General features: G+C 41.8%; 1 protein-coding gene across 4 annotated transcripts in view; it reads left to right on the forward strand.

The window, feature by feature from the left end:
- Positions 1-2314: 2314 nt before the first annotated feature.
- The window catches only part of PATJ (PATJ crumbs cell polarity complex component), a 145957-nt gene continuing 128561 nt past the window's right edge, over positions 2315-19710 (forward strand). For all 4 annotated transcript variants that reach the window (XM_082766434.1, XM_082766432.1, XM_082766433.1 and 1 more), the window contains exons 1-10: positions 2315-2398; positions 6462-6628; positions 7689-7744; positions 7827-7993; positions 9014-9205; positions 10543-10682; positions 12463-12661; positions 14328-14456; positions 15957-16169; positions 19463-19565. In XM_082766434.1, the coding sequence (XP_082622560.1) occupies positions 7723-7744; positions 7827-7993; positions 9014-9205; positions 10543-10682; positions 12463-12661; positions 14328-14456; positions 15957-16169; positions 19463-19565 (1165 nt within the window). In that variant the 5' untranslated portion in view covers positions 2315-2398; positions 6462-6628; positions 7689-7722. The remainder of the gene's footprint in view (positions 2399-6461; positions 6629-7688; positions 7745-7826; positions 7994-9013; positions 9206-10542; positions 10683-12462; positions 12662-14327; positions 14457-15956; positions 16170-19462; positions 19566-19710) is intronic.

Consider the following 19710-nt stretch of genomic DNA (forward strand, 5'->3'; position numbering starts at 1 on the left):
AGGGGCGATCACCGGCATGGCAGGCCTAACGTCCCGCCTGGTGCCCGTGAACGCTGTCCTGGCACTGCCCTGGGAGCTGTGGGCGCCTTCGAGAGAGTTTCAGAGAAAATTCCTCAGATGTGAGGTAAAGTGGGTGGCCTGTGCCCGCCCGGCTCTGCCAGGCCCGGCTAGGAGAGCCCTCGAGCCGTCTTGTGTTTTCATGTAAAATTGTGATTGTATACTGTTAAAGGACCTTTTCTTTCTTCGTTTTTCTTTTTCTCTACATTTTTTTTTGAAATGTGTGCTAAATGCCTGCAGAAGACAAGCTTTATCTTCATCGCTGTTTGCTCCCCGTAAGGTATTTTGTGGTGATAACCACCCTTTGTTTATTTCTCACTTTTTAAAAAGTTATTCCATATTTTTCTAGTGCTTGTTTCTGAAAGCATCAGTTTCCAGCTGTGAGCTGCTGGGGATCACGGACTGTTTGAGGTGAAGAGACCGTTCAGTGGTGAACGTACTTGAAAGGCAGCACTACTGTCATCAAGTTTCCATCCACTCTAGAAGCATTTCCTGAAAAACAAATGGGGACCTAGAAGCTTTAAAAGCTTGGAAACAACTCCCAGGTGGTATTTAAGAGAATGTCATTAACCAGCCCTTCTTAAAGTCTTCTGGTTTCTCCAGTGATTGTTTTTGTGGATGAATGGTGACTTAGGGATGAGTCTGTCAGTACCAATGAAAGGTCTGTTATGGCCCCAGGTGCTCAGAGAATCAGTAAAAACGTTGATTTAAAATATATGGATGTCTGACAAAGATCTCAGCAATATTTCACATCACTGGCTGTCTAACGGCTTTTGGGAGATTTGTGTAAACTAAATTGGCAGTCTCAAATTCAGCAGATAAAGTATGCAAATGAAAATTGACATTCCTTTCAGCAATTGGAAAAGAAAGGCCAGGGACAGAGTGCACTCTGTAATGAACCCAGCCCTCCGAGATCGAGACTGAGGTGCACTGATGAGAAAAGTGCTTAGCTCTTTTGTCTGCATTGTATCTCTTGGATGGATAAATACCCCACTTGCTGTTCATCACTGTCAAAAACATTGTCACTTCTCGCAAGCACTACATTAATTAAAATTGAGAGTTAGGACTGGGAAGTCAGGCATTTGGAATCTTTTTTTTTAGGATGAAGTGATATGTCCTTAGCATGTTATATGCTTTAGTGCAACTGCTCTTGTTTTGTTTGCTTGTTTTTAAGGGGGGGCATTAGGAAGAAGGGAAGTTGTTTCCTAGTTAGGAGGTGAAAATTCATTTCTGTACCTTTTGTAGTGCCTATCCTATGCAACCAGCAGGGTTGCATGAGATTTGTTTCATGTGAGCTACCGGAACTGGGTAGCAAAATAAAAAATATTTTTTGGAGGAGGCTCATTTGATATTTTTGGTGTTTATATGCGTGTATATAAAACATAAACATTACATAAAATAGCTGAAAACAGACTAACGTACGCTAGTCAAAGGTGGAGAGCAGCCACAGTCCGCTTTAACTTCTATGAGTGGTGCACGTTCAGGATTTTGAGGCCGGCGGTGCAAAAACCTCATTTGCTTTTATCGCCTTCCATCTCACTGCCTCTGCAGGGACTCAAGCCGCCGCTGCCACACACAAAGCCATCGCCACCACCCCTCCGTAGCCACAGGTAGCGCGGTGTGGCTCGGAGCGCTGTTGGCGCAGTGCTGGTTGTGGCCAATGTGGTGATAGGCGGGTGAGTTTCGCTGCTTCGGGGCTCCCCAGGGGAAGTGTCACAACTGCTAAACCCCATCCAGGTCCCAGTCCTCCCGAGGCTTTTGCCATCTCCCTCAGTGGAAGCGGCAGCGCCCGTACTGCTGAGGCCGAGCAGAACTTGCTTCGTCTGCAGGAGATAAGGGCTGAGAACAACTCTGGTGCGCAGCAGACTGCCTGGATTCACGCAAATAAGTACAAATAAAGTGTTTTATACAACTTTTCCGCCTCCATTTTAGTCTCGCTGGGAATTTTGGTGGCTGTGTTGACAGGCTGTGCCACCACCGGGGGCCTTTCCCCTCACGCCCCTCACTGCGCTCCGTGTCCCCGCTCCCAGCCTGCGAAATCAGCCCCTCAGCACCACGTCCCCAGGCTGGGAGCAGACCCCAGGCTTCACCCCAAAGAGCTGAGGGGACGACAACGAAGCTTCCCCCCCCCCTCCCCACCCTTCTCCTCCCTCCTCCGGCCGCCGGCTCCGGGCCGCCCCCGGCGCGTCCCGTCCGTCCCCCGGGAGGCCGGCTCTCCCTCCGCGCCGCCCCGGCTTCCTTCGCCGCAGGTGAGCCGCCTTCGTGTCCCCCCCCTCCCTTTCGCTTCCCTTTTCCGCCCAGGTGAGAGCCGGCGGCAGCCATCATCGCTCCGGCCTCTCAGGTACCGGCGCCGAGAGGCTGCGGGGGGCTGAGGGGAAGCCCCGAGGGTTGGGAGGGGAAAAGGGGGAGCCCCCCTGTGAGAGGGGGCAGCCGGCTTGGGGGGGCACCGCAGCCGCCCTGTGAGGGTGGGGAGCGCCTGGAGCCCCCTCTGGGTGCTGGTCCTTAGGGGCTGCTCCATGGGAGAGTGGCTTTTTGGTGTTTCTACGGGTGTGGGAGCTCAAAAATGGGGCTGCTGCCAGGGTTAGAGGCGACCAAATGAGCCCCCACCATGAAGGGGGTGCGCTGTTTCAGCAGAACTTGAGGACTTGGTTGCTAATGTAAGCAGGGCAGGACGCCCTGCGTGTGTTTGGGAAACGAGTCACCCCCAGGCTTCCTCCTCCTCCTCCTCTGAGAAGAGGTTTCCAAGTGGAGACCACCTCCTGCTCCTCTGCCAGAGGCGTCGGGTGCGAGCTCAGCCTCCTATCAGCCATCAGAGAGCCCACAGCGCTCCCCTCCAGCCTCCAGCCCGCAGGAATTCAGGTTCTGCTTGTTGGAAGTTGGCGTGCCTTCGGCGTGAGTAAGGCTGCTCCCGATCAGTGTGGAGGCTGGTCATCACAGGTACAGGGGGTTCTTCTGCTTCTCTCATCTCGCAGACACTAATGGTATGCTGCAGCACGCTCAGCTGGTCCCCGGAGTGGTTTTTTGGATGGTTAACAATGTTTAGCTTTGACCTGCTTTTCCCTGGAGGTGGATGGTGCGTTTTTATTTAGGTACTCACAGCGCTGTGCAATTGTTTCCTCCTTACAAGTGCCTGGAGCAGTCAGCACGCGCGCTGTAGCACTTGTATAAAAACTGTAACACGACACAGAACAGCAGGTTTTGGCCTTCTGAAAGGCGTGTACACGCTAGGCTTGGTTGGACTGAATTTTTCTCTGCGTTACCAGGGTGGAAAACCAAGTAGAACAGCAAAGTACGTGCGAAATAGTGTTGTTTTTAACAGTACGTAGCTGCTCCGTGGCTTGCAAAACATATTATTTTTAATACCACAAGTTAGAAGTGATGCTGCTTTAGGACCGTTTTAGGATTAAGATCACACTACCAAACACTGTTTTCTCTTGCCTTTGCCTTTTAATAAATTTTAAGCGGTTTGGACTGAAGTTTTCCAAGTCAGAGATCTCTTCTGGAGCAATGAGGAAAAGGAAAGACATGCACTGAATCAGTCGCTCCTGATAACAGGGCTGGGGGAAATTACAACTGCAGTAGTGCAGAAAGGTGACTTTGGATGGGGAAGTACCCTTGGCTGTTCCCACGGCAGCCTGCTCGGCTGGCCCTGTTACCAGCCTTTGGAAAACAGCAGCAGTTAGCAGCTGCACATTGAGGACTTGCAGCATTTCATGTCCCAAATGGCTGTACCAGTGCTGAGCGGGGAGAGCCACAGTCGAGGCAGGGCTTTCCCTACAAACGTGGCTCTTGAAGGGTTCAGGTTTTTGGAGGCCGAGCTGAAGGAGACAGGGCAGAAGCAGTTGTAGTTAGGGCAAGGGGGCACATGTGCAGAAGAAACTGCTGGCGAAACCATGCCCTCCTTCCGCTCCCAGCAGAAACCCCCTGATTTTTGTCTTTCAGCAGCTCTTCGCGGAGGGCGAGTGCTTGTCAAGGCTGCTGCCAGAGGTGTCGTGTTCCTCCCTGGGTCTGGGACGTGCTGGGGATGAGCACCCCGCGTCTCGTGCAAGTGGCAGGCGGCTGGGGGGCCGTGGCAATAGAAGACTTAAACCTTTCAGCTCTTCTGATGACCTCTGCTGGCATCAGCATGGGGGAATTCCTGTTTTCTTAGTCTGCTTTTGAAGAAGATCCAAGTCTTAGGATCTCATACAAAACCTTATGAAACTTTCCCGCTCCCTACGATGCGTTGAGTCCAGCTCTTCAAAAGTGAAGACAGTAAAAACCCAGATGCATGCTGTGCTGAAGTGTTGTGTTTGTTTTGTTTTGTTTTTCCTGGTATTGGAAAAGACTGAGCTTCCTGAAATCCACGATTTTCACAATGATTTTACGATTACATTGAGAGTTGGGACATGAATTTTGAACTTTGAGGTTTGCAGTTTTGTCTACCAATAGGATAATTAAGTGGCTGGAGAAATCGGAGAATGGAGCTAAGGAATTTGAGTGCAGAGTGGGGGAACTGCTTCTAACGAGACAAACCATAGTGTTTTGGGATCATCCTTCAAAATTATCGTCTAAGAATGGACCTCCTAATTTAGCAACACTCTGCTGACACCCTGCTCAGACTGGAGCATCGGTGTTTGGAGATGGATTAGGGATGACCTATTTGGGTCCCCAAACATCAACAGATGCTACTATAGGGAGTTGTGTGTTTCCCTGGAGCCCAAAAGCCAGTCGTAGGGACTTGTCCTCAATTATATGGTGCTTGAAAACTGGAAGTTAGTTTATATTCTCAGGGATGCCCTCACACCAGAAGGAGTTGTCTACTTTAAAATAAAACACTTTTTTTTTCCCCTACTCTTTTTGCGAAAGATCAGAGAACAAAGAAACACCGGGGGTGGTTTTAACGTACTGCACAAAAATTAAATCATTAAAACCATTGCAAGCTGGCTGGAAGCCAGGTGTGATCACAAGGAATCCCGAAGTGCTGTGTAAACTTTCATTTTTATACCAACTCTACTCGAGATCCACTTCAGCATCTGCTGGGGCAGAAAGGTGGGCAGTGGCTCTTGGCAGCGCATTGGAACAGCTCGAGCAGGAAGCTGAGGCTTTCTTTAATTTATTTATTTTTTTCTTCACCTCCTTCTTCAGGGGACTTCTTCTGCGTGTCAGATGGAGCCTCGATGTCCTACCTACATTTTTCTGCTCTTAATTTTTCTTTCCTGGATCTGTACCCGTTGTCATAATTGCTGTTGTTACAGCCACCGTAATGGAAAAAAGATTCATCTTGGAGACTGTCAGCGTGGCTCTTTGAGGCTGCCTTTGAGTGACGCAGGCTATTGCTCGCCGTGTGGTTTGCCAGGGCAGCTGAGCTGCTGCAACCGCTAGCTGCTGCTGCAAGGTGCGGGCCCGGCCCCATCCCGCGTGCTGCTGCTGGCACTGGAGCCCGAACTGGGCACAAAGCTCCCCCCACCAAAACATGAAGGGGTTTTTGTGTGCTCAGCTCCCCGTTCCAGTTCGCTGTGGGATCAGATGAATGAGTGAGCGCGAGCCCAGATGGAAGGGAAGAGGAACAAAACGCGTGAAAGGTGGCTGGAGAGCTGGACCAGCCTCTTGGCTCCAGCTCTTAGACGTGCAGAGTGCTGTCAGGTTGTCATTATTTCCTGCCATGCTGCATTTCTTTTCTGGGTTTAATCTTTCCTTCGCCCTACTGCTGGTTTTAAGGTGTTTCAAGTCGCTTTTCCTCGTAGGAGTGGATTTGCATCTTGTTCTGTCGAGGGTTTGCTTTGTTGTTGTAACTGCTGATGTGAAGTGGGGAAACAGGGAAGTTAAATTGGGAAGAAAGAAAACATTTCCATATTCCTCTTTTGTTAAGGCTCCTGCCGTATTTTTAGTCAAGGAGGTAAAGTTTTGTCTTTTCGGTTTAGATGAAGACTCAGGAATGTGCAAGGAAATGGTATTTTCATCTGTTCTTCAGAATCAGATCTCAGCCCAGAATCAAAGGCTGCCGTGCTCTTAGAAGTGTTTTATTTCAAATGGAAAAGAAAACAAAGTCGCAGCCCTTACACGAGTTCAGATGCATTCCTGAAAATCTTTCAGGGGTCGAACGCTGCCTCAACCTTTGCTCTGGGTTTGATTTTGCAATGACCTCCTAAATGTGTTAATAGTCTTGCAGAGCTGCTCATTTTGCTTGGCCCTGGGTGGAAACCATGCTAACCCACCGGGTTCTGCAGGAATTCCTACAGGAGCCAAAGCTGTTTAGATACAGAGGAGCGTGCATAAATCAGGCATTGTGGTTTCTGACATACTTCCTCTTTTTTTTTTTTTTTCATTAGGTAAATTGGTTTAACCTGACTCTTCAGGAGAAGAGAAGCTATAATACTGCTGCCTTTTCACCCGCTTAATTAATATTCTCTTAAACATTGCAGTGTCCTCCCAGAACTCAAGACATTTTCAACTGGAGCACAGACGGCGTCGGAGGCAGAGCTGAAAGGAGCAGTGGATCTGCTGGGAGGGGACCCCGGGATGTGCTTACCCTGGGGCTGCATTCAGGAGCACACGACCATTCCTGCCCTTGCATTGTAGGATTAATAAAGTAAATTGACCTTATTTTTTTTTTACATATGGCTATTTTTGTTCTAAAGTAATTCCAAATTTATATTATTCATAAACTACCCAGTTATATACAGGGCAGAGCTGAAATTATGTAAATTGAGCTTTTAAGTGGCTGATTTCTTTCAGAGGAGCTTGTACTAAGCGAAGAAAACTTGTTTCTCATGTATGTTTTGGTATAACTGCCTTGGTAGATTTCAGAATGACAAGTTCCACATCAATGTAATAACACACAAGTGACAGCATGAATTTATCATCGCTGCTAATTGCAAGTCTGTTGTTTTTATACTGCCATCTAGGCCTCAGCCTCAGTTGGAGACCTGTTCTCTTTGGCACTGCAGTGAGGGCGATAAAGGATATTGTGTTCCTTCAAAGCCTGGCTTGTACGTAGGAAAGAGAAAGGCAAGCATGTGTAGGAGAAGGGAGCAGGTTTCTTTCACCTGTTTGGCACCAGAGCTGTGACTACGCTGTCGGACTAGGCATTGATTTGGCCAGTTTGGGGCCTTAATGCTGTGCTCTCCTGTGCGTGGGGGGAACCTCATCACTGTTTAGAAGATGCGAGGTTTCACCTATATTGCCATATGGCAGGGCTGAGCTCTTGTGATAAGAACACTGTCTACAAATAATTAAAATAATTGGGGGGAATATACATATTAAATGACAGGAAGATTTTAAGTATATGTGTGTTTGAAAAGATCACAACTATCACAACTTCAATGTCCACATTCACAGTAATTTGATTGAACGCAGCTCCCTCTCAGTTTCCTTGGCCAATATTTTTTATAACCTGCATTATTCCTTGTGTTTGGAGGAGTTGTTCCTCTTGTGTGTGAAAGGAAAAACACACGGAACAAGGACGATTTTCTGGATGTGCTGGGGCTGCTGTGCAACAGGCTATATTGAGAAGGGAGTAGTAGTGGGTTTTAATTAATTTAGTTATAGTTAACTTAGTGTCTTATTAGTGCATTTATTGATGGTGTACCTTTTTAGCAGTCTGCTCAAAGATATAATTTATTCCTTTACTTTTTTTAAACCTCATCTAGGTCTTTCTGAGTAATTCCAAAAATACTATCCAACATGCCTGAGAATCCGGCTGCAGGTAGGTAGTCTGCAAGTGATTACTTCTGTTAAGCAGTGAGAAACAAAGCTCCGTTCCTGACTTGTACTACTTTGTGGTGCAGATAAACAGCAGGTGCTGCAGATCCTCGATCGTCTGCAAGCAAAACTGCGTGAGAAACGAGATGCCCAGCATAATGAAAACCTGACTGTTTTGCGTAACACGCTCAGGAGCCCTTTGTTTAACCAGATACTGACCCTCCAGCAATCCATCAAGCAACTGAAGGAGCAAGTGAGTGTAAAATTACAATTGTTGATGTGATGATAACAATGCTGCGCTTGGAACTTAAAACAGGGTATGTAGGCTTGTGTTAATGAGGACGCTCATTAATAAGCTGTAACTTGGTATGAGTGAATGTTGGCCTTTTTCTTTTCTTGTCAAGCTAGTATCTGTGCAGTCACTACTGAAATGATGAGGGGTCTTGCAACAAACCAGTCACGGGGCAGAAAGCTTTGAAAGGGATGCAGAAGAGTCAGGCACTGAGAACCACATCAGTCTGAGAAAAGCATCTGCAAAAGACATCAGCTGTAGTACTTTGATACCTGAACACAGTTGGAACTAGGACTCTGTTTTTCCCAGAAGCTAAATGCTGTTTATGAGCTGACTGGCAGCATCTTTTCTCCCTAAAACACACCGTCACTTAGCCCCTGCTGACTTCCACGAGAATGGTTAACCTACAGTGGGAAATAAAATCTAGAAAATCACCCTGAAGATTTGCCAAGCTCTGATACAGACAAACCCAAGCTAGATTTGAAGCGTGTTAGCTCTGGCAGTGGAATGGACTTGTGTGGATTGGTATATAATGCCAGTTGACACTTAGACCTTGGATGTGGGTGTCGATGACACCTGTACACGAAGAGTTTTCATCACACAGTTTGTTATGTCATTATCTGTCAAGACCAGAAGTTGACCTGCACGTTCTAGCAATGGTAGCGTGTTAAATTGTCCTAGGGCACAAGCTACCTACAACATGGCATAGACTAGACATTTGGCTCCTGTGTGGCTAAGTGACTCTTAAGTTTTTGGATACTTGTGCAAAAATCATCCAGGTTTGCCTGACAGTTGCACCAGTGTTTGAGTGCCTCTTTAATATCTGGTGCTTTTGTGTGTCTTGTTTCTGGAATGTCATGGTGAAGAGAGAAACTTAATATGGTAGCTTGCTTCTTTGGCGGTCTTTATGCAGATCATATATGTGGAAATCTGTGTTTATGTTGCTAGGAGTTTTACTACATCTTTTTTCATTTTCAACAGCTCAATTATATGCCTCCTGACTGGTCAGGAGATTTTGATTTTACCAAAAGAGGGCTACTAGTGTTTGCTGACAAATCAGTTGCTGCTGGAAGCGTGGGTATACCTCGCAGTTCACCTGAACCCAGAGCATCTACCTTCAATCCCAACCTGGGAGTTAATGAATTCAATGCAATCATCCAAAAGATGGCAAAGGTAAGGCTCTCAGGTTCAGTGAACCAAACTTGAATGTCAAACTTTTTCTTGCATGCCTTTTTTAAAAAAACTTTTTCAAACAAACACGTTTGTTGTGTATCTTGGAGTATGATGCCATCTAAGCCACTAAGAGAGCAGAGTTACTGAGGATCGGTTTTCCCTGTGAAAGATAAGTAATATGGAAAGTATTTTCTTTGCCTTTTTTTTTTTTTATTTTCTACCAAGCATGCTGATGTAGAAATGAGATGTCAGTTGCCAGAAAACTTTTTTTTTTTTTTTTGGTATTTGTTGACACTTAATTGAAAATGGATGTTTTCTGCAGAAACTTGTTTTGATGGAAAGACACTTTTATCAAGTACATTTTGAATTGGAAATGTACCAGCTTTGTTGATATATGAACAGTGCAAATGATTAAAAGAGCTGGCATGTAATATTTTATTTAACTCTTCTTTTAATATGTCTTAACTTTGCCAGACAGATGCTGATTTCATTAACGTGACATAGCATGTACCAGATGCTTATGGAAGTTGTACAGGTGCAGACATCCACCCATGTGCAATTGGCATTTATACCATGAATGCATTGTTCTGTATTACTTTGAACCATTAATTTAATTGGTTGGTTGTGCCTTTCTATATTAAGTAACTGTTGCTAATTGACTACCTTAATGTAGCTGTAATATTTTGAGCATAACTCTTCTCGTTAGTGTGTCATTAACTCATCTGATAAAAGATTTAACAGTAAAGGCTGCACATTATTTGGGATAAAACAGCTGTGATAGAAGCGCTTTCTCTAAGTAATACTTCCCAGTAAACAACCCCAGAAATTCAGTATTAGAGCTGAGAAGCAGGCAGTTGCAAAAGCAAACTTTCTGGCATTCAGTGTGAGCTTGCAGGAACGGGAAGGAAATTAATTTCTTTATTTAAAAGCTGCAGTCTTTTGAACATGCACCTAAAATCAGCATTAAAAGCAAAAGGAGCCAAAAGACAAGTAATTTAGTTTAGCTATGCAGCATTTCCAGAAACCCCAAATATATTGCTCTAGACAGCACTTCGTTCATAGTTTTCATCCAGTTTGGAATTCATCTCATAATGTGAATGAAGTGTGAAAGCAGCTCTTAAATTCCCTGAGGTTTCAGAACCTCAGAGTGCTTGCATATCCAATACTCTGTTATATTAAAAATAATAAATGGAGGAGCTTTTATAGAAATAACATATTCAGTATTTTGCCTTTGTTTAGTCTTAGGAGGAGAACAATTCTCCTGGTGTTCATAAATTTTGAAGTAGCTCATTCTATTGCATTAAAAATTAGTAAATCAATGTTTTCTATTTTACTAGGGGAGACAAATAGAATCGATAAAGATTGAAAAGCCTTCTGTTGGAGGTCTTGGATTTAGTGTGGTTGCCCTTAAAAATCACAGCTTGGGAGAAGCTGGTATCTTTGTCAAGGAAGTCCAGCCAGGAAGCATAGCTGACAGGTGAGATCTTTATAATTGTGTCGGAAAATTGCAGCAATTCCGTGATGGGAAAAGTCATGATTTTTGCACTGAAAACTCTGTCAGGCTAACACGTTTGTCTAGGTTTTCTGATGGGATGTTTTGGTGGTGGTGGTATCTTGAGTTCTGGCTTTTCAACTAAGTGGACTCATCCTGAGGATCAGGTTTTCAGATGAGTTTCAGATATCCAAGCTGCTCACAAATGGAATTTCCAGAAATCATGACTCACTTAAGAGAATCTTGAGTACTGATTGAAAAACAAAGACAACTCGGAACAGAATACAAAGAAAATAAAAATTAGCCTCTGTTTGAATATTTATCCATTGTGTCCCTGGAAGATTTTTTCCCCTTGTTTCTTTATTTATGTGCCTATGACAATGCTCTATTTATAGTTGGGTTTACTGTTTGTTTCCTGTGTAAATTTAGATCCAGTCCTCCCAACAGATCCCTGCACAGATGTCATCATTGAATCAAGGCTTCAGGCAGTTTTTTCCCCGTATTGTCTGTGGGTTTTCACCCAACAACAAAAGACAGAGCAATCATTTAAAAATAAAATGTGATTGTAAAACCACAAGAGTTGGCATGAGACAAATGCAGTGCTTGGAATTATGTTTAAAGAAAATGTGTCTAGATTTCAAGTCACTGGTGTCACTTTTTAAATAACACATGTCAGGAAGTGCCAACGCAGGATGACAAAAAGAGTGGGGAGAGGTTGGAATGATAATGGCTATGGGCCCACAGAGAACACACCAGAGAACACTTAAAGAGAAGCATATTAGGCTCTTTCAAAGTGGAGACAGATGGACTGATCCGGATGTCAAAGGAGGGTGAATATCTCACTTTAGGATTTGATGACCTGCTGCTCACTTTCTTTGATGAGAGAATCTAAAATATGGCTAATGCCTGAAGAAAGAGATTTCAGGAAAGCATCTTAAATATCGCATGATAAAAATGAAATGTAGAATGCATTAGTGGAGATGTACAGCTATATTGTTTGGGACTTTTTATAAATTTCCTCAGCGTGCTTCGCATTTTGCTTCTGAGACAGGATCTCCTGGAGACTTTTTTGGATTCCTACAGAGCTTTGAAGGCAGTGTCTGGCTATGTAACAGTTTGGTCTCGTGCTCAGAATGAATATTGAACAAAGCAGATGAGTGATAGTTTCTCCCTTGTCACAAATCTAAATTAATCACTAGGATGAATTATCTATGAGATTTGTTATCTTAAGGTATAATATAAATTGAACTGTGTATTGCCTGAAGAAAGTTTGATGTCTGAGGTTTGATAATGTAAATTTTGAGAGAAGTGTTAGTATGCAGCTTGACCACCTTTAGATCAGATGATACAAAAGAATTTTGTAGCCTGAGTTGTGGGTACTCGGAGATAACATCACGTACTTCTAAAAGTAATGAATACTAGTTCCTAGTTCATTGTATAACTACAAAAATGTTTTTTTCTTGTCCTGTAATTCAATATAATCAAAAACGAATGAGGGAATTTTATGGAATTTTGAATAGTCGAAGGAAGAAATTGAGTAAACACAAACGGTGATAAAGTTGGAACAAAACTTGGTTGGGCAGTTCAGTACAATGTGCACTGCATGTAATTTGTAAGGTGGTGAAGACAGTCTAATGAGCAGATTTCTTTTGTATAAATCATTTAACCTTGCGTAACTATTTTGCATGCTTGTGTTTAAATTACCCAAGCCTGTTATGAAGTCACTATGCTGCATTTTAAAAATTTCTTTTAATGTTTTGTTAAGGGATCAAAGACTAAAGGAAAATGACCACATACTGGCCATTAATTGCACCCCATTGGATCAGAACATTTCCCATCAGCACGCTATTGCACTCCTCCAGCAAGCCACAGGATCTTTACATCTGGTTGTTGCTAGGGAGCCAGTTCAAGGAAACAGCAGAACTTCGTCTGTCTTATTAAGTGATATAAATCCACCTGAGACCGTGAGTGTTGTAATGCTGTCAAAATCAGATTTTGAACTATGCTGGATACTTTTTTGTACTTGTAAGTGTTTGTATTAGCTAGCTCTATGTATATGGATTTTTTTTAATCAGGTTTTATCTGCAGTGACATTTGATTTAGACTGATCACGCAGTAAGTATAATGCTTCCATTGCAAAGCTGCATGAAGTTGTTATAAAATAGATCCTGGGTTTTTATGGGCTAGCAGAAGCTTTAGTAAATCAACATATTCCTAGCAGCAGGGTCTGTTCAGGGTAGGCTGGGTAAAGTGTTTTACGAGTATACCCAGCTGAAAACTACTTGTGCTCAGCAATTAAAGATGCTCTGATTACATCTTAAATGACTGTAAACATAACCTATCATGAGCTCTGTTTGAAATATCCCAAGCAATTTAAACTTAAGCTACTCAAAACATAAAGTCTTGCTTTCAAAAGCAAGTTTTCAAAAAAATAAATAGAAAAAAATTCTGTTAACCACTCAATCCATATTTATCAGTTGTTGTTTTTTAAACTGCAGGTTTCATTCATTGTGAACCCTTTTGTTTTCTTTAACAAGGAGGGATTGTCACTCAGAGATGTAATAAGCTAGGGCTGAACTCGCATCTGTGTTCAAACCATGTGGTCCAGGTGGCTTTGCTGAATTTGGTTGAACTGCACACCTAAAGTCAGGGTTTGCAATATTGGAATCTTAATTTATTATGCGAGTAGGTTTTGATGAAAATCTGGTTAAGAGCAGTGCTTTTCCTTATACTCAGTAATTATTTCCCTTATGATTATTACAGAGCTAGTGAAATCTGAAGGTTTTAGTGGATAATCAATATTGTTTATTGCACTGAAAATTTTAAAGAATTAAACTTTAACTGCTTTTTCATTGAAAGATCTGCACTGAACAGACTAACAAAATAAAATACAAATATATATCTCTACGGGGGGTCTTTAAACTTCTTTTATGATATTTAACTGGCTTTGGCAAAGACTTTCAGTATGCTAATAAATCCTTTATTCACAGAAGACTTAAATCTGCCTACTTTGCTCCATTTTGGTTTCTATGAGATATTAATCTGACAGAAACATTGGCTGGGTTTGGGTTACTTAACAGCTTTGTTATTTTCAGATTGTCTTGTAGAACATAAGGTCATAGTACAGTGTAGCTTAGAAACATGCTTCCAATTCAGTATGGCAAAATTTTATACTGTGCTATTAATTCAGCATGTACTGGTGGTGTTTAGAGTGTGTAAGTGACATAACAGATATAAGAATTTGGGCAATGCTAAGTGAAAACTAGGCCAGTGCAAGCTTCCTGACTGTTTTTCTCTGTTGTTTGCCTTAGTCTTGATTTCTGAAAAACTAGAAGGATAGTTTTCACTTTGGCAAGAAAATCTTGAAATCTCTTTTTCTTAGTCAAGCTTTTTCCTAGTATCCTGTTATGAAAATAAAAGACAAAATGTATGTTTGAAAACAGATGAGAAATCCCACAGAGTATTTATACGGAAATGAAGCTGATGGAACAAAATCCAACAGATCTCTAATATGTGGCAGAGAGAGAAAAAAACTTGCATTGATTAATTCTTGTCATTCCTGGTACAGGTGAAAGTGAGAAACATTAAAGATGGACTGAAATTAAAACCTCCTGTTTTTATTAATTGCAGATTCACTGGGGCCATGTTGAAGACGTTGAGCTGATTAACGATGGCTCGGGATTAGGCTTTGGAATTGTAGGAGGAAAGACGAGTGGTGTAGTTGTAAGAACGATTGTTCCTGGGGGATTAGCAGATCGGGTAATTTGTTATATTATGTCACTTCTTGTTTGATTGTAAAGTATAATTAACTGCTTTTGACAGTCTTAAAATAAACTAATACACTTAAACAAAAGGAAGCCGATAGCATCAAAGTCTGAATGCCAACGTATACTTTATAAATAAATATGTTGAAGGTACGATTGAGGAAAAAGTCAGCACCTGATATGAATTAAGTTGTTTCTCAGACATGCTTTGGCTCCTAGAACATTGTTGAACATGCAGAAATTTTGAAAAGTTGTAGAACTTAATATTCCCAGCCCTTCTGATATTTTCAGCAAGACTTCTTGAAGTTTCTGATATCCTTTAAAGTTGTGCATGTGTGGTTTGCAACTTGCCTGCCGCTCTTTAAAGAATCATCACTACATTTCATCGCTGCTACGTTTCAGGAGCAGAGCACACGCAATTGCAAGCAGGGTTTGGATTTTTAATGTGAATTTGGTCATAACAAGTTACTGCATCTGAGGTCTGGAACCCATGCAGACAAGATCCAGTAACAAACAAGAGAGACAGGCTAAGGTACTTCCTCCAGTTAAGGATGGAAACAAAAACTGAAGATTCAGAGAGCTTTAATGGAAAATGTTGGCTCTTGCTTGACTGCCCCCCTCTGAACCTGTCATGTATAAATGAGTATTTTTTAATTATTGTGTAACACCTGTTTTGCTGTAAGGAATAAAGTGTCTCGGCTACAAATGAAGCATATAAGTTAAGAACTCACCACATCATTCTTAGCTGAATGAGACATCATTAAGAACATGTGAAATAATGAGCGCATATATATATGTTAAAATGGATGAATTTGTAAATGAGTTTGAGTCAGTCCTGGGCATAATTCCACTGTGATTGCTGCATAAATCAGTGCACCTAAGGTGGTAGGACTGTGCTGATCAATACCAGCTGAAGATTTGGCCCTATGAATGCTAGTTTATATTAGAAATGATGATGTAGACCATGAATTATAATTATCATGTTAGAAATGGTTTGTGTGTGTGGAGTCCTGTTACTTTCAGTGGAGTTTCTTGATGGAGTTGGAGCTAGGCATATAGGAAAGTAATTGCCAGGTTAATATAGCAGTATTCTGGGAAACTAAATAGTCCTAAATGAAAGTGCTGTGATTTTTATTCTAATCCCTATTCTATGTGGATTGTTCCATGAAAATTCAGTACATAACAGCCCATGAGATTCTAAAACAATGTCTTTTATTTTCTCCTAAATGAGAGAAGTAACCAGTTTCTTAGGAACAGTGCCTTCAGCCTGTGTATCTTAGTTTTGGAAAAGCTGATTTATCACTGTTTACTACTGTGGAAAAAAACAGTGATTAATTATGTGAATACTTATTTAATATGTTGTGGTAGTGGTCAATTTTACAGTGTCCTCCTGGACTGGCTGTCAGGAAAATACCAGCCTTTTCAGTTTGGTAATGGAAAAGATTTTATTTACAGCCTGGAATTTTTTTTTTTACAATGTTGTTTGTGTTTCAAGGATGGGAGGCTCCGAACAGGAGATCACATCTTACAGATTGGAGGGACCAACGTGCAGGGAATGACCAGCGAACAAGTTGCACAAGTGCTGAGGAACTGTGGGAATTCTGTTAGGATGATAGTTGCAAGAGACCCCAAGTGTGAAATTACCGACAGCCCACCAGCTCCTGTGAGCTGGCCCGTTAGCACATTACCTCCCTTTCAGAATGGAAACGTAAGTATCTGATGTTTACTTATGGTGTTTTTAAGTATGTTTGTGGCTTGTGATTAGAAGGGAGGAGAAAAGAGCAAGCTTGGCACTTCTGGGTGTGAAGAACTCATGCTTCTCCTCTTTTGAGTTCCCAGATATCATATGTATGAGTTTAAGTGATCGTTATTTTAGGCCTGCTTCCTCTATTTTTTCCCTTTTTCTTATATGCTGTTAATACCTATAATCTTGGGATCAGAATGACCAGCTTTATGGAATTTGTTTCAAAGTGGCTGATTTAATTACGAAGACCATGACCATTATCAATAAATGGCGCTTCTAGTTCTCCTTCTTAGCTCATTACATTTTTGCTAATCAATCATTTGTAAGTGGATTTAAAACCTGAATATGAATTTCCATAGTCTGAAATCCAGAGTGCCATGGCCAAACCAGAATTATTCAGCACTATCATCTTTTTATGAAACATAAGTGTAATGTTTTCATAGTCTACACTACTGTCTGTGATAGGAAATATATCTAAAAATTTTGAAACTTGTTTTAGCAAATCTTAACATGGTCATATCAAAGTCTCTTGTTTTTGAAGTCATTCTTTTCAGTTTTGAGTAATTAAAATCAACAAATGCTACACTAAGTGTACAGTAGGTCTTGAAACATAAACAAAGCTGTGCTTGTGCGCCATCTGCTACTACTGTGCTGCTTAGATTTAGGTGTAGAATCTGAGTAGCCTTTTCTCTCTTATCTAGTCTCTTGAATATGAGTGAAGAGAGCTTTTTTTTTTTTTTAAACACCATCTTTAAATGTCAGACTAGGAGTCATTGTTACAAATTCACCTTCGTGCTTACTGGGCAGTCACTGCAAAGGCAGCCATCAGCTTTGGGAAGCAGAGCACGTCTGGCATCTCTCTGATTTGCTATTGTGGCTGAAGCTGTCGTGAAAGTATTTGGGTCCTTCTCAAACTCTTCTCAGAAGTGTAGTAGGAAACTTGAGTGGCAGAGAAATGAAAGAGGGTAATCTACATACTTTAAGGTCAGAGTCTTAAAAGTGGGCTTGTTTAATAATCTGAACATATTTATTAATTTACTGACGATTTTCTCGGTCTACCTTTCAGTTTCTGTTAATTCACAATAGAACTTCCTCCTATAATCTAATTTCTCGCGTTTCTGAGTACTTTCACTAGCCTTGAGCTTTGAAATAGAAAAGATTTTCCATTTCTGTTTTACAAACCAGCAGAAAGGCTTTTTTTAATATGTGTTATCTTGTGCTTTTTTTTTTTCCCCTAGCTCTGTATTAAAATTTGATTTCCTTTGAGTCTCCTGCAGGAGAGAGTAACTGAAACTACTAATGTCTGTGCATGGGTAGGAGAAAACTGTTATTATCTGTGTTCTCAAGGATACTGAAGGCAATATTAGCAGCCTACTGGAGCTGATTGTGTTTACAACTCTGCACTTTGATTTTCCAGATTACACTTCGATGTTTTGCGTTCTGCCAGTAACATGAGTTAGGGGAAATTTCTGTAGCACCAGAGCAATGACCATGAAGGACTTGAGATTGCCAAAACAGCAGGACTTTCAAGTCTGTAGTTCCATTTCAGATGTTGCTATAGGCTCATTTGTTGATTTGATTCCCTCTCCTAAAGATAAGGGACAGAGCACCAAAATTTATCTTCATCCCCATCAGTGTCTTATGGAGCAAGAGAGTTGGAAAGCAGTTAATAAGTTGGCTAGTGAAGGTGGGTGTGATAAGAAAGGAGATAGCAGTTTATTAACTTCAGTGAAAGGTGAAATAGGTACAACTGTAACTTTGGCTTACTTCTTAACATAGGTCCTTCCAGAGCTGACATCTGGCAAGTATTTGATTAAGTTTATTTTGTTCATTCTCTTAAATGGACCTGGAAATCAGAAACTGTTTCTTTTCCCTGTGAGCATTGATACTGTCCCTATTGACTTCATCACTTTAACAGACCTCACTATGATCACCTCCTTATTTTTGGTCCCATTGCGCTATACCTAGTCCTTGAAAACAAACAGCTTTATGTATTTTAATTTGTCACTTGCAGTCCCAGATCTATGCGCTTGATTATTTTTCTCTTTGGTATCACCAGTGTCTTTGGGGTGGCCTGTTTGAATGCTGTCCTGCAGTTTTGATTTTTCACTTGACTTAAGCCAGCTCTGGAGGGGGTTTTCTCCATACCCTTCTCTACTGTAAGACTGAATCGCATTTTAATTGTAGGTAGTGCCTCCTAGGGTATTTTGGTAGCTGCAGTAAGCAGAGTGTTCAGAGAACGGATCGTGTTATGTGCTTCTCTCTTTGAGTATTGTTTGTTATGAGAAGTCTTCTCATCAGTTCAACAACAAAGTGTTTACAAATTAATATTCTCCTCAGTTAGGTCTTAAAACTAATTTTCAGTGAATGCAAATGAATAATTTGCTTTTCATTTCCTTTAGGTAGTTGGAGGCTTCTAGTGCTCTTTGCAGTTTGGTGGTGTTCAAATTGGAGTAAGATCAAATCAAACTTGTTAAACTGATGTGTGCAAGATTGACTTCTGGTATGGTTTTGTGGTTTAGGAAGTAGCATAAAAACCACGAAAAAGCTCAGGCACCTACGTGGTCTCACTTATTTGCACTTTAGGCAACTGCTGCTGCAGTAGAGATGTGACTGCTGCGTATACTCGTGAGTTCCTTCGTGTCAGGGCATCAAACCTGTCTCTGCTTTGAGATCCCTTTCCTGTTGCCCCTCGCTTCCTCAGTAGGCAACGACAAGGAGAGATGAGCATCACTTTTTCTGGCAGGAACATGTGATGTGATAAGGCTGTGGATTTATACCCCTTTTCTGGCTTCTTAACTGTCCAGCAGGAGCAGCGTGAGCAAGTGGCTTCATGACACTGTTTATCTGGACTAACACATGAAAGGGAGAGGTGAAATTCAGAGGGCACTCAGGTTCTGTTGTCTTTTGGGATTGGCTGGAAAGTGTGTTGTTACCAAGTGGCAGTGGAATCCAAGGGGAAATGGCCCCTGAGCAGTCTAATAAAAACTTTTGTTTTCAACGAAATGTGAATATGATACCTCTGACAGTTAACGTGGAGAAAATAGTAGCCAAGAATTTTGAAAGCAATTGATGACTTTGGATGACACCATGTTTTCATAAAATCTCAGATGCGTCTCCTTTGCAAATGTGATCCTTTCTGAAAGGGGAAAATTGAAATCACTGCTTACTTACAAAGATCTGAACCTGCAGTGTTTTAGTGGTACCAAGAAATGATGAGAGATGTATATTTTAATTGTCTTGTGTTTTATTTATAGGATAATGCCAACCTTTTTGAGACCTATGATGTTGAACTTATAAAAAAGAATGGGCAAAGCCTGGGAATAACAATTGTTGGATATGCTGGCACATGCGATTTGGGTGAGTTCTGAGGGATTTAGTCAAGTCTGGGACAGAGGCTTTTCAAATACTCTTCCTTCACCACAGGGGAAATGGAGAGCACTTCTTTGAAACAGTATAACCTACAGACTGATGATTTTTGAAGAACTTAGTGCAAAGTGAAATT

The sequence above is a fragment of the Aythya marila genome, assembly GCF_965140915.1.
Source record: "Aythya marila genome assembly, chromosome: 8".
Taxonomy (NCBI): Eukaryota; Metazoa; Chordata; class Aves; order Anseriformes; family Anatidae; genus Aythya; species Aythya marila.